Source organism: Vicia villosa, linkage group LG7 (genome assembly GCF_029867415.1).
Source record: "Vicia villosa cultivar HV-30 ecotype Madison, WI linkage group LG7, Vvil1.0, whole genome shotgun sequence".
NCBI lineage: Eukaryota > Viridiplantae > Streptophyta > Magnoliopsida > Fabales > Fabaceae > Vicia > Vicia villosa.
In genome coordinates this window covers 85,069,390-85,082,721 of record NC_081186.1, presented here as the reverse complement: position 1 = coordinate 85,082,721, position 13,332 = coordinate 85,069,390, and the positions used below count along the sequence as shown (strand labels likewise).

Here is a 13,332-nt window from a genome sequence, read left to right as displayed (position 1 = left end):
CTTGCCCTTCTGACATGCTTCACAAAGAGCATCTGATTTGAATTTCAGATTAGGGAGTCCTCTGACCAGATTCAGTTTGTTAATCTGAGAAATCTTTCTCAAACTAGCATGACCTAATCTTCTGTGCCAGACCCACTGCTCTTCAGAAACAGACATAAGACAAGTCACCTTCTGACTCATAAGATCTTGCAGATCTGTCTTATAAATGTTGTTCTTCCTCTTGCCTGTAAATAGGATTGAGCCATCCTTCTGATTTACAGCCTTGCAAGACTCTTGATTAAAGATTATATCATAACCATTGTCACTTAATTGACTGATAGATAAGAGGTTATGTGTTAATCCTTCTACAAGAAGTACATTAGAAATGGGAGGAGAGTTACCAGACTTTATAGTTCCAGAGCCAATTATCTTGCCCTTCTGATCTCCTCCAAACTTGACTTCTCCTCCAGACTTAAGCACCAGGTCTTGGAACATAGACCTTCTTCCTGTCATGTGTCGCGAGCATCCAGAGTCCAGGTACCATGACATGTTGTGCTTTGTCCTTTTTGCAGTCAAGGATATCTGCAATAGGAATAATCTTATCCTTAGGTACCCACATTTTCTTGGGTCCTTTCTTGTTAGATTTTCTCAAGTTCTGATTGAACTTGGGTTTAACATTGTAAGCAATAGGAGGAACAGCATGATAATTTTTAATGTGAGTTTCATGATATTTCCTAGGTTGTGTCACATGCTTTTTGGTGTGTGTTATGTGAAAACTTTGAGCATGTGAAGTGTGCCTAATATCATGGGAGTGGCCATACTTGAACTGATCATACAATGGCTTGTATGTGATTTTCATTTCATCAACAGGTTCAAGTTTGTATGGGGTTTCACCCTCAAAACCAATGCCTACTCTTTTGTTTCCAGATACAGCATATATCATAGAAGCTAGCTGACTTCTGCCAATACTTCTAGATAAGAACTTCCTGAAACTTAAATCATATTCTTTCAGAATATGGTTTAGACTAGGAGTGGATTTTTCTGAATCAGAAGGAGATCCAACATTATTGGATAATTTTAAAAGTTTTTCTTTTAATTCAGAATTCTCCAACTCAAGCTTCTTTGTTTCAAATTCAAATTGCTTTTTCAGCTTTTTGTATTTGAGACTAATCTGAGACTTGAGTTCCAGTAGTTCAGTTAGACCGGAAACTAACTCATCTCTAGTAAGTTCAGAAAATACCTCTTCAGAATCTGATTCTGATGTAGATTCTGATCCGTCATCTTCTGTCGCCATCAGCGCACAGTCAGCCTGCTCATCTTCTGAGTCATCTTCTGACTCATCCCAGGTTGTCATAAGACCTTTCTTCTTATGAAGCTTTTTCTTGGGACTTTCCTTCTGAAGATTTGGACATTCGTTCTTGTAGTGTCCAGGCTCATTGCATTCATAGCACATGACTTTCTTCTTGTCAAATCTTCTGTCATCAGAAGATTCTCCACGTTCAAATTTCTTTGAACTTCTGAAACCTCTGAACTTCCTCTGCTTGGTCTTCCAGAGTTGATTTAGCCTTCTGGAGATCAGGGACAGTTCATCTTCTTCTTCAGATTCTGATTCTTCAGGATCTTCTTCTCTAGCCTGAAAAGCGTTAGTGCATTTCTTGATATTGGATTTTAATGCAATAGACTTACCTTTCTTTTGAGGCTCATTTGCGTCCAGCTCTATTTCATGACTCCTCAAGGCACTGATAAGCTCTTCCAGAGAAACTTCATTCAGATTCTTTGCAATCTTGAATGCAGTCACCATAGGACCCCATCTTCTGGGTAAGCTTCTGATGATCTTCTTTACGTGATCAGCCTTGGTGTATCCCTTGTCAAGAACTCTCAATCCAGCAGTAAGAGTTTGAAATCTTGAAAACATCTTTTCAATGTCTTCATCATCCTCCATCTTGAAGGCTTCATACTTCTGGATTAAAGCAAGAGCTTTAGTCTCCTTGACTTGAGCATTTCCTTCATGAGTCATTTTCAAGGACTCATATATGTCATAGGCCGTTTCCCTGTTAGATATCTTCTCATACTCAGCATGAGAGATAGCATTCAGCAAAACAGTTCTGCATTTATGATGATTCCTGAAAAGCTTTTTCTGATCATCATCCATTTCTTGCCTTGTCAGCTTTACGCCTCTGGCATTTACAGGATGTTTGTAACCATCCATCAGAAGATCCCATAGATCACCATCTAGACCCAGAAAGTAACTTTCCAGTTTATCTTTCCAGTATTCAAAGTTTTCACCATCAAATACCGGCGGTCTAGTATAACCATTGTTACCGTTGTATTGCTCAGCAGAGCCAGAGCCAGATGTAGATGCAGGTGTAGGTGTAGACTTTTCACTTTCATCAACCATCTTTTACTGAAGCGTTTTTCTCTTCCTGAATCTTTTCTAAACACGGTTAAGTGCTTGCACCTTAGAACCGGCGCTCTGATGCCAATTGAAGGATAGAAAAACACTTAGAAAGGGGGGGTTTGAATAAGTGTAGCTTTAAAAACTTGACAGATAAAAATAAATTGCACAGTTATTTTTATCCTGGTTCGTTGTTAACTAAACTACTCCAGTCCACCCCCGCAGAGATGATTTACCTCAACTGAGGATTTAATCCACTAATCGCACGGATTACAATGGTTTTCCACTTAGTCCGCAACTAAGTCTTCCAGAGTCTTCTGATCACACACTGATCACTCCAGGAACAACTGCTTAGATACCCTCTAAGACTTTTCTAGAGTCTACTGATCAACACGATCACTCTAGTTACAATCTGCTTAGTTCACTCCTAAGACTTCCTAGAGTATTCTGATCAACACGATCACTCTAGTTACTTACAACTTAATGTAATTCTAAGAGTATTACAAATGCTTCTTACAAGCGATAATCACAACTGTGATATTTCTCTTAATCGTTTAAGCTTAATCTCACTAATATATTACAACAGCAATGTAGTGAGCTTTGATGAAGATGAAGATTCTGAGCTTTGGATTTGAACAGAGTTTCAGCAAGTTAATTTGAATTATCTTGTTCAGGATCGTTAACCTTGCTTCTCATCAGAACTTCATATTTATAGGCGTTTGAGAAGATGACCGTTGAGTGCATTTAATGCTTTGCGTGTTCCGTACAGCATCGCATTTAATGTTATACGCTTTTGTCAACTACCTCGAGCCTTGTTCACGCTGTGTCTACTGACGTAGCCTTTAATAGCTTTTAACGTTCCTTTTGTCAATCAGCGTAGCTTGCCACTTGTACTTTCTTCTGATCTGATGTTTGTGAATACAACGTTTGAATATCATCAGAGTCAAACAGCTTGGTGCATAGCATCTTCTGATCTTCTGACCTTGAAGTGCTTCTGAGCGTGATACCATCTTCTGAGCTTCAGTGCTTCTGATCTCATGTTCTTCTGATGCTTCCATAGACCCATGTTCTGATTCTGCTTCGACCATCTTCTGATGTCTTGCCAGACCATGTTCTGATGTTGCATGCTGAACCCTTGAGACAAAGCTTCTGAGCGCTGAATTATGCGTACTCTTTATATATATTTCCTGAAAGGGAAATTGCATTGGATTAGAGTACCATATTATCTTAAGCAAAATTCATATTATTGTTATCATCAAAACTAAGATAATTGATCAGAACAAATCTTGTTCTAACAACATGTATTCCTAAGGTCGAGTCTTCGTGTCAATTGGGTAATTTACTATCTATTTCCCTTGTAGAATCCTTGTACAAGTTGTTTGTTAAAGTGTTGGAAATCAAACTATAAAATGTGATGGATAAGCTTGTTTTCTCTAACCAGGAATTCCTTAAAGGGAGATTATTGATGGATGTTAATGGATTTAGCGAAGAAATCCAATAAAATTTGTTTCATTTTTAAGGTGGACTTTGAAAAAGCATATGATTTAGTTAGTTGGAGTTTATTGGGTTTTTTGCTTATCATATCTGGGTTTAATGTTAAATGGGGATCCTGGATGTGTGCTTGTGTATTTCTGAGAATCTTGTGGTGCTGAGGAACGGCTTTCCAACCCAAGAGATTACCATTATAATGGGTTGAAGCAAGTAGATCCTCTAACTCTGTTTCTTTTCCTACTTAAGGTGGAAGGACATAACGGGTTGTTTAGTAGGGTTGTTTAGTTAAATATTTTCTTTGGCTTTAAAGTGGGCACCTTGAAGTTGGATGTATCTTATCTCTAATATGTGAATGATGCCTTAATTTTGGTCTATCCTCATATTTAGAATCTTTGCCTAATTAAGACTCTACCATGTGGATTTGGACTTGTCTCAGGCCTTAGAGTTAATTTTCCTAAGAGTTATCTTATATGGATCAAAGTGGATTCAATGTTTTTGGACTTACTTAATGATGTCTCAATTATAAGCTAAAAAACCTTCCTTTTAGGTACGTTAGTTTTCCTGCGGGGTCAACCCTCGCCTCGAGACTATGTGATATCCACTAGTTAATCTTTTATCTAGGTGGCTTCTCTTCTAGATATGGATTTCATCTTGTTTCCTCCCCAACTGGGGTAGATGTTCTAACTTTTGTTCGGCATCCACCTGATGGAAAGGCGTGTCTCTTCTTGGATCTAAATTAGATAAATCTTCGCATAGGTTAGCGGATGGCATAAGTAAGATATGTGTAATGACATTCTTACTTCTTCCTAGGTGATTTATGGATTGGATCAGTCTCCCTTAATTTCAAGTTCCCTAAACTCTTTAGTATCTATGATCAGCGGGATTGATCTATGCGTGAGATATTAGACAGTGGGTCAATGGTGTTGTGGTTTGGTATTTGAGGTGGACGAGATCTCTTTTTGATTATGAAAAAAGAGATGATTGTGAACCTTATTTTATATTATCCAAGGAACGACCTTATCCTTAGATAATTTTAGGTGGTGGTGGTGGCATGATAGGGATGGGTTATTTTTAATAGACTTTGCTTTTTCTTTCCTTTTAAAACTCAATCCATTTACTTTCTCTCTCTTGTTACTATGCGGATTTGACTCCTCCTCTTATTTAGGTAATTTGGGATAATGTTCATACTCTTGAAGTTTGTTTAAATGCATGGTTTTGGTTGATCCATGTGGGGTTTCTTGTTCTATATGTAGGGGTTGGTTTAGTCAGTTTCTCCTTTGTTTGTATCTTATGAAGTGGTGTCGTCAGTGTGGTATATGATTTTTAAATGGTTGGGTTGGTTATTGGTTCTTCCTATGAATCTTAGATCTCTTTTTGAGTTATTTATCTTTTTCGGTTATAGGTCTAAGCTTTGGGGTGGTTAGTCATATCTAGCATTTTGTTGTCTTGACAATTTTAAAACCTCATAATGATAATATTTTTTTCAAACTCATCAACTAATGTGAAATATATGAAAATATATATTTTTTTTATTTGAAAATGATATCTTTATAGGTTTGTGGCTAACTCCTGTGCTCTACTTGCCTTAAGAACCATATCCTCTATATGAACAATAGTGGTTCGAGTGTTTTTTACCTAAATCTTATGGTGGATTGTTCTTGGTAATTATCATAGAGGTTTTTGTTTTGTAGAAGGAGATTTCAAGTGGGGTGTGGGGTGAGCTCTAACGTGTTTTCCCTTTATAAGGGATTGAGTTGTATTGCTTTGGTTTTCTTGTATTTCGATAGCTAGGTTGTTGGCTACTTTTTTTTGTTGTGCTTAGGGGTTATTCTTTTTGTTTGTGCCTTGTTTGATTGTTTGGTTGCTTTTCTTTTTATTTTAGTGGTAGCAACTCGACTCATCTTATGGTAATTAATTGTGTTGTTCTTATTCTAATCGGTCTTTTGTTAACTTGATTGTATTGTGAGTAGAACCGTTGAAATGGACTAGATCATAAGAGCCATAGACTGACTCGCTAAATCCAATAAAATATAGGTCATGAGTTTTAAAATTATAGGTTACAGTTTTTTAGTCTGAAACTAAAAAAAAAATTTACCCATTAAAACTAGTTTGTATGAAATATAGGCAGTTCATTTAACTCATATAATTACACATTCTAAATATCTACTGATATTATATTGCTTCGCTAAACAATAAATTTTAAATTAATATTTAATTGTTTTACGTTGTTTGATATTTTATATATTTTTAAATTTTATGTAATTAAAAGTAAGTTATTGTATTTTTTAAAAATAATATATTATATTTGAATTAATATATTTTATTTATTATATTTAAAATAAATATTATGAAATTTTTTATTTTATTTTTTATATATTATAATAAGAAAATTATCCATTTAGAGTATATTTTGATTTTATATTAAAAAAATTGACCAAAAATTGACCGTTTAAAACTACTTTTTAATTTTCACTATCAATATTTGATCCATTAGATTATTTAATCTGATTCAAAGATATATAAAGTAATTACAATTTCTTCCAATCAGAGCCATTTTTAATAATGTTGACTCAGCATTGACTCTTCTCTCCAGAGGGGTTAGTTGGGTACTTTAACCCATTTTAGACTGACGTGGGAGAGAAAAGGATAAGACCAATATTTGATCCATTAGAAAAGTATTTGTCATTTTCCTTTCCATTTCTAATTAGTTGGATGAAAGCTACAGCAACTTGTATGATGTATCCTCTTTCCAATCCCCAAACAAAGAATATCGTCATCTGTCATTAAAAAATATCCTTATATATGAGATGCATTTTTTAATTCTAAGAGATTTGAGACACATTTACACTGCTACTATTGCAGCCACGGTCAGTTTTCTTCACAGTGATATTTACTAGAGGTCTGTTCTTGTAAAGATATTTGCATTAAGATTAATAGTATTTTTTTTTAATTGATTTTTAGTGTTATATAATTTTGTGTGATAAAATTTATAAAAAAAAAATTTATTAAAATTTAATTTAAATATTTATTTTTAAAATATTATTTTAGATATTTCATTATTTTATTAAAAAAAATTGTATATTAAATTTTTTAAAAATAACTTAATTTTTAAGCAATTTCAAATGATATTTCATAAAAATTATTTTTAAAATATAAATTTTTTAAAAAATTATGATTTCGACTACATTTTAATATTCATGTATAAACTTATAGAATTTTAAAAAATTAAACATAAAAAAATTGTAATATTTTAAAAAATTACTTTTGAAAATAAAAATAAAAATCTTTTTTTTAAAATTAAAACAAACAGACTCTAAATCATTGAATGCTTCATGTTTTTTATTATCTTATTGATATTTAGTCTTTTACAAAATGTTGATCAAGTTCCATAAAGTACTTCCATGTTTTTGAATGCTTGCTAGTCTGCTAGACACAACCATATGAAAATTAAAATTAACAAACAAACTACAGAGAAAAAAAACAAGTGCATCTTTGTCATACGGGCATGTTTCACCTACAAATTCCAGTACAATGGCATTGTAAACCACCAAGACTACCATAAAATGTTTATGTTTAATTAATGACATATAAATGTAAAAAAAAACTTGGCTCACTTAAATTGATTTTACAAAACCGATTTGTAAAAATAAAAATGTGAAAATTATTTCAATTTATAAATAATATATTTTAAGTTATATATTGTTTGACGTAGAATTTTTAACACACCTCTTACGTTAAAAATTAAATATTTAGAAAGTGAAAATAAATAGTAAACAGTTCGATAACAAAACTTAATAATAGGAGAACCAATAGATCTTAAATTAGACTCTTAATACAATAATTATTATAACAATAATGACTATGAATGCTTGGTCATGCTCTCTATCTCTCTGCTTTTATATATATATATATATATATATATATATATATATATATATATATATATATATATATATATATATATATATATATATATATATATATATATATATATATGAGGAGGGATCAAATTACACCCGAAGAGTTACACCACGAGTTACACTCATTCAATAACTACATTTTGAATTAATATTTTTTAAATTCAACCGTTGGATTGAAACATAATATCATATAGATCATACCTATAAAGTTTGAGCTTAATCTATAATGATTTACTATGACATTGAATTACATCAAAATTAACGTTATATGGAAGCTCATTTTGACGTTAATCTTTGGATATCTTGATCGTATAGAAAATCATTATAGATTAAGCCCAAACTTTATAGGTATGATCTATATGATATTATGTTTCAATCCAACGGTTGAATTTAAAAAATATTAATTCGAAATGTAGTTATTGAACGAGTGTAACTCGTGGTGTAACTCTTAGGGTGTAATTTGATCCCTCCTCTATATCTATATATATATATATATATATATATATATATATATATATATATATATATATATATATATATATATATAAAGATTTTTTTATAAAGGTTAATATATATTGAAAAAAAATTACAAAAGGAGAAAAATTAAGTTAGCCCCAACAAAAAAAGAAAATTTTTAAAAAAATTATATGTTTAACCTATTCTTTATAAAATTATTCTTTATTCTAATATGATATTATGATGTCTCTTTTCATTAGCATAGCATTCAGGGTGTTTAAAATTGAATCGACCGAATAGAAAATCACAAAATTGAATTGAATTAAATTAAAACCGCAAAAAATTGCATTTAGTTCGGATGTGTTTAGGTCATGTTCTAATAGAACCACGCGGTTCGATTTGCGGTTTGTATTTTACAAACCGAATCAAACCAAACCAAACCAAACCAAACCGCACTATATTACAAAATCATACTAACCAATATATATTTCAGAAATAAACAACTATTGTGTGTATATTTTATCATATTTTTTATATGATATTTATTTTAATTTACATATCAACAAAAAGCAAAATACTATTCATTTATAAATACTATTTTGACAAAATATATTTTATTGTATTCTTCGTATGATATTTATTTAAGAATGCAATTTCATGTATATCATTCTTTAGACCTAAGATAAAATTGTAAGACGTAATTTTATGTATCAAATTATAAATTTATTTTGACAATTATAAACTCTTTTAATGGTAATATATAAATGATTAAACACAAAATTATATTTTTTTTCTATATGTGTATGTATGCTCAATAATTTTTTTGTATAAAACCCAATCAACCGATATAGAGGTACCAACCTAAATCCTTGATCCAAGCAACCAATCAAACTTCTTCCATAAGAGCCAAGTGAGCTTTGGAACCACAATCTTTAAATATATCCAGTTACAGATCATTTATTTAGCTTTATCACGCGCAAATCGATTATACGGGTTCACAAGGTTGATTAAACTCACAAATTGTGGAGGAATCAATTGTTGACATGAAGAATGAGTTTGATTTGCACCAGCCCTAAAAGGAATCTCACTCCAAAACACATCTCCTTCATCCAAAATTCTTTGAGTAATTTCAACAAACACCTTGAGCACAAACTTACAGCAACCTAAACTTAACAAACCACAAACCAGAACAAACCAAACAAGACACAACAACAACCACAACAATACAAACATAACAATAGTACTTAATACAGGAATACAAACACATAAACTCAAAAATTCCAAATCTTTCGGTGGTGGAGGGCGTATTTCGTGACCGAAACCCCTTGGCCCATCGGTTGGTAGAGATGATTTGGAAGTTCCAAACGTTTGATAGATGGCGGAGGAGAGGAAAAGCTTGATGGAGGTTAGAGGAAGAAAGGTTGTGTGGATCTAACAGGGAAGAGGGTTTTGGTGGAATGAGAATGGATGAAGAAAAACTTACAGTGGAGGGAGGATCACCATTGAAGAGAAGATAACCACCATACCGGTGGTGAATAGTGTCATACCCCAAATTTATCCTACCCTTTCAGTTTTATCTGACTTAGACTTCTCGTTTCATATGTATACCTCCATTAGGCCATTAACATGACTTTGCATTCATTCATCAAATAAACATCTAAAAAGCATGGGTTCGAGGATTTTGAAAGCTTAAGGTCTCTCTATAGCTTTGAGGTTTCTACTTTAGATAAGCTTGTCTCAACTAGTTTATCTGTATGCATTAAAATGCGTATTATGGTTGATTCATAGACTCCTTCTTCATCAAGTTACAAGGTGTGCATCCATCAAAAGTTTGATTGAGGATCGCAGAGTTAGGGTTTCTTATTCGCGGTGTTCGAGTTTGTTAAAGTCCATCAGCAAAGGTCAATTGAATTTCATGTTAAAATATTATCCTATGCTTCAGTTCTTATCTTCATCAAAGGATTCCTCAGTGCATCATGTTAAAGTCATCCATTGAGGAAATCACTTTGTCAAGATTTTTATTAAATAGAAGATTCAGACTCGTTGGTGATTACTTGATGCCACGAGTGCAAATTGTTCGAGAGCGTATGTTTGTTCATGATGTCAAAGATTTGGTGCATACGGTATTGGAAGGATTTCTTTTGAATCTCATCAACGGGATTAAAATTATTCAAACAGGATATGGTTGGTGGATATGGTTGGTCTTTATTCAATTTCTCATGGAAATAAGATGGATCCATTGTGTTCAAGACATCATCGTTTACAATATATCTGAATGGATGTACAAGTTTGAGTTAGACTGGTGATATGAATCAAATTAGGGGCCATTGAAGTTTACGAGTGGATTGGAGTTTATTCACCAAAAATAATTGTGCAAGTGTTGATTCCAATATCATAAAAAAAAAATTTAAGAGATTTATATGAAAAAAGAATGTTACAAAGTTGTTTCGATTCAAACATCATCCCTTGTTCAAAACCATGTTCATAATACAAAATCCAAAACCATTCCAAAATCCAAAACCTTTTCTAATTATTTTTTATATATGGACTTTGTAGGTATTTCCATATTTGTTGTGTAATTGTGTTGATGGTGCAAGAATACCATATCTCTCTATCCAAATATACATTTAATACTAAGTTTAAAAAAAAATTATAACAGCGGAACACAACGGGTATCCATATTTAAAAAACATTATTTTTGTAAAATAAATAAATAAATTATTCGAATATATGTCTTCGAAACTAAATATAATAGAGGTGATTAGCTCTTTTTAAGTATAATTGTGAGAACTAAGTGCATGCGGAAATACAATTCTAATACAATTCTAAAAATTGAAGGCATTCTGGAATTTTCTCACCAAACATTTGAAAAAACGTTTAAGAGTGACAAAAGAAATTGTCATTAATATTAGCCTTATCTAACCATTAAACCTCTTCTTGTTCCTCAACTTTCTCTAGCTCAAGTTGAGCCATCCTCTCTTGGTTTCTAAGGCTGTTGGGACCTTCAAGACTAATTTGCTCCTGGATAAGAGCAAGATTATTTATGTGAACTTTGACCAAGTTGTGCATGTTTCCAAAAATTTCTCTATTCCAACTCCATTTCTGTATTCCAACTCCTTAGGTTAGCTCTCTCTCTAGTTGTCATGAAGTGTCCACATACCAAGAAATCTTAATTGAGACTACTCTTCGAGGGGTGAAAGAAGATTGAGATCATCTGATCTCAGTCTAAAGAAAATAGTAAATATTTTAAACTGAAAGCAATTAGTTTCCCATGTCCTTATCCTTAAAATCATATTCTCGCAGCACCATAACCAATTTTTTAACTAAAAAACTTTAACCATTCATTTTACTTCAGACATAAAATCAACAACCTATAACCACTTCATTATTACAATTTCTCAAGGCAATTTAAAACCTAAGGCATTGAGATCTAAGAAAGAAATTGTTTATTCTATTTTTTGAATTTGTAATACACTGAAACTACAACAACTGAATTAGCCAACAAACAAAATGAAAACGAGAAATTACATTACAAGAAAACTCTGAAATCATACATCTACTTATTTTCATAGCCTCAAGCGACTCTAGACTCTTGTTTTTTATTTACAACACAAGCATCCTTTCCACTTGCCACAAATCTACCTGGGCTGATGAATAGCCCGTGGGCTCACTCTGGGCTTAAAATTCTTCGGAGCCTTCTCCGCATACTTCGGAGCTTCAGCCCACCCACCATTGCCTCTCCATTTCAACGATCCCAAAGAAACCAACTCCTTCCCATCTTCGTGTTCTACACGCGCCAACAAAAACACCAGATCCATTAATCAATAATCATAAACAATTAAACATTAATTTTAATATTTTAATTTAAAAAATATGTGGAAGTTAAATAAAAATAGCTTACGGTGTTCGATTTGATGAACATGGAAAAGATCGTCTTCATCCATATCGATATCAAAATCCGAAAACACATCGTTTTGGTTCTGTGGATCTTGGAAGCGTTCGCGGAGCCAGTAATCGCGGAACCAAGGGGAGGATTGAACTAGGACCCACCAGTCGTTGGAGAAATCTTCCACCGTGCGATAGGCCAGTGGAACGAACATCGGAGCGTTGGGATTCAGAGAGGAGGAGGTTGTTCTTGTTGCAGAGAGTGTTTCCATTGGTGTGGTTGGTGTGGTGGAGAACAAGATAAGGATAAAGAAATGATGGAGAAAGAAAGAGAAAAGAGTAAAGTGTTGTTGAAGGTTGAATTGTTGATGCTTATCTATGAAACTATGGGCACTATTTATAGGCGTATTTGAGATACTTGTATTCTAGATATTATTGCTAGTGTGGAAATACGGATGTACCCTTCTATCCGTTGATTTATTTTTATTGTAAATACATAAGTATATGGGGTCTTATTTATAAATAAAAAATTAGTTTTATTATTTAATTAAATAAAAAATGTATTTGGTCTTTTATGTATAACAAATACATTTAATATTAAATAAATTTAAAAAAAAATTGCTTATAAATACAGCCGAAACGAGTGTATTATATTAGAGTTTAATAGATATGGATTAACAATGTAAAATAGTTTTATATTATCATTTAATAAAAAAATCACCGATACGCCGTGTCATTAAATTGTTTTAAAATTTTAAAAAATGATTTAATTGAATATATGATTATAATTGGTTGATAGTCTAAAATTATTTTAATGATTAGTACATAATTCATTTTCTCATGTTTTATTAACTTTTTAAATTTTCATTTTTAATAGTATAATTTTGTTTTATTTTACGTTGAATATTACTTTAAAAGAATATGTTATTAAAAGATAAATATAAAGAATATGTTATTAAAAGATAAATATAAAGTAGACTGAACATTTTTTAGTTTTCTACAATTATAGGAATATATATAGATTTAGAATTAAATTTTAAAAAAGGATTGAATTGGTAAATGTTTATTTGTTTGAGAGAATTAGAATAAAAAATTTGTTATCAATAATTAACTTTAAAATTACTTATTGTCAATATTTTAAAAATCGAATTGAGTCGTTCGGTTGAACAAGTTTCAATCTTGAACCGTAATCTAATTCGGTTCAAT

General features: G+C 32.0%; 1 protein-coding gene across 1 annotated transcript; it reads right to left on the bottom strand.

The window, feature by feature from the left end:
- Nucleotides 1-11,672: 11,672 nt before the first annotated feature.
- LOC131621045 (protein EARLY RESPONSIVE TO DEHYDRATION 15-like) lies at nt 11,673-12,508 on the bottom strand. Its single transcript, XM_058892251.1, has 2 exons — nt 12,143-12,508; nt 11,673-12,028 (listed from the first exon to the last, which is right to left on the bottom strand). The coding sequence occupies exons 1-2, from the start codon at nt 12,396-12,398 to the stop codon at nt 11,880-11,882; spliced, it is 405 nt and encodes a 134-aa protein (XP_058748234.1). The 5' UTR covers nt 12,399-12,508; the 3' UTR covers nt 11,673-11,879.
- Between the last annotated feature and the right edge of the window lie 824 nt (nt 12,509-13,332).